At 50.3% G+C, this 1,837-nt stretch overlaps 1 protein-coding gene across 1 annotated transcript; it reads left to right on the top strand.

The window, feature by feature from the left end:
- Positions 1 to 10: 10 nt before the first annotated feature.
- Positions 11 to 1,106, top strand: LOC104467979 (APC membrane recruitment protein 2-like; the record flags this gene model as incomplete). The annotated part of the gene is given in 2 exon segments (XM_010081963.1): positions 11 to 297; positions 299 to 1,106. Coding segments are annotated over 2 exon segments (1,095 nt in total), but the record flags the coding sequence as incomplete, so codon positions are not given.
- Positions 1,107 to 1,837: the final 731 nt, after the last annotated feature.

Raw genomic sequence — 1,837 nt, 5'->3', positions numbered from 1 at the left:
GGAGCTCAGCCAAGAGCCACCAGACCCGGGCACCCGAGAGGTTGGGACTGCGAAGGATGCGGCCATAACAGGTGACATTCCAATAACGACTATCCCCCCTGTTGAACCTCACTGTGATAGCGGTCAAGAGACGGCAGCCGCCCCTGACCCTTCCTCTGTTGATCCACCCTCAGAGCAATCGATTGATCGTATTTGTTTGATGTTTGCTGACGTGACTTCACTGAAAAGCTTTGACTCTCTTACAGGCTGCGGAGATATTATTGCGGACCATGAGGAAGATGTTGGCGGCGGGGGGGGGGTCCGGGGCCGGCAAGCTGGGTGCCTCCAAGAAGCACCCCACCATGGTGGCCTACCAGGGAGGAGGGGAGGAGATGGCCAGCCCAGACCAAGTGGATGACACCTACCTGCAGGAGTTCTGGGATATGCTGTCGCAGACAGAGGAAACCCAGACAGAAGCAGGAGGAGGTGGAGGAGGGACAAAGAAGCCCGGAGGGTTGAAGGAGAACCGAGGTACTGAGGGGGCCCAGAACAGGGCAGCGGCAAAACGTGGTGGCCTCCACCAGATCCCCATTCACCTTAACCACAAAGAGGAGCAGAAGAGCAGGGAGGAGGAGCAGCATGAAGGTGTCCCAAACAGCGATGAGGGCTACTGGGACTCCACCACCCCTGGTCCCGAAGAAGATGGTTCCACAAGCATCCAGAAGGAGACCCTTCCCAGGGACAGCTACAGTGGGGATGCTCTCTACGACCTCTATGCCGAGCCAGATGAGAACCCACCCGCAGGCCCTACAGACGAAGAGGTCACCCGCATACCACGCTCCAAGCCCGTGTCTCCAATAACGACCACGTGCTCGCTGAAAACACCCTCAAGCACAGTGAAGGACTCCAAGATACCCATCAGCATTAAACACCTTTCGTCGCATCCTGCCAGCCATGGAGCAGACACCAGTAACAGCCATCACGTTGCACATCATCACCTGGCCAAAAGTGAGATGCACAGAACAAAAATCCCTGTCTCTAAAGTACTGGTACGCCGGGTCAGTAACAGGGGCTTAGCAGGGACAACAGTGAAAGCTGCCACATACCAGGACAGTGCCAAAAAGTAGTTGAATAAGAGGTGGAGGCAAAGATGGACAGAAGGGTTGGTGTGTGAAAGTCTGTGTAGGAGATCACGGATCATGAATTAGTTTTGCATCACCTGAAGAAAGGCACCTGAAAGGCTTATTTCACTGTACTCCATGGGTCTGCACTTCTGAATCCCTTCTTACCAGGCTGTATGGCTGAATATAAAAAGTCGACTTCTTTTAAAGCACTTTTTTTACATTTGTATATTTTTTCTGCAGCACTAAACACTGGGGAGGTTCATTTTATATGCCTTTTTGGAAGCAGGACTTGGATTATGAACCTAAATGAGCATTCTTCCTCATGCAAAGCAGTGCCACGAGTTCTTCAAGGGAACAGATTTACAAAAGGAGCAACACAAGAGGTTCTCCAATACAATTATCTTTTAATAATTTCTGGGGGAGGAGTGGAAGGTGGGTGCCTGGCTCTGAAAATGGTGTTTGCTCTCCCAGATGTTGGAAAAAATGCCAAGCAAAAAAACAACTGACCTAACAGGTATTTTACCTGATGTAGGAACAAGAGCACTGCTCAGCAGCAGACTTGATTGACTTGTGTGCAGTAGCTAACTAAGGAGTTAGGTGGACTTGTCTAACAGGAAAGCATATTTTTGTTTGTCTGTCTGGTTGGTTTTTATCTGGTCTAATGTAGATGGGTAACAGAGACACCTGACGTAGGTTCAGATGTTTACATCAATACTTGTCCAATAACGCATACA

The sequence above is a fragment of the Pterocles gutturalis genome, unplaced genomic scaffold (genome assembly GCF_000699245.1).
Source record: "Pterocles gutturalis isolate BGI_N339 unplaced genomic scaffold, ASM69924v1 scaffold7679, whole genome shotgun sequence".
NCBI classification, from domain to species: Eukaryota; Metazoa; Chordata; class Aves; order Pterocliformes; family Pteroclidae; genus Pterocles; species Pterocles gutturalis.
This window is presented reverse-complemented; position numbering and strand designations above follow the sequence as displayed.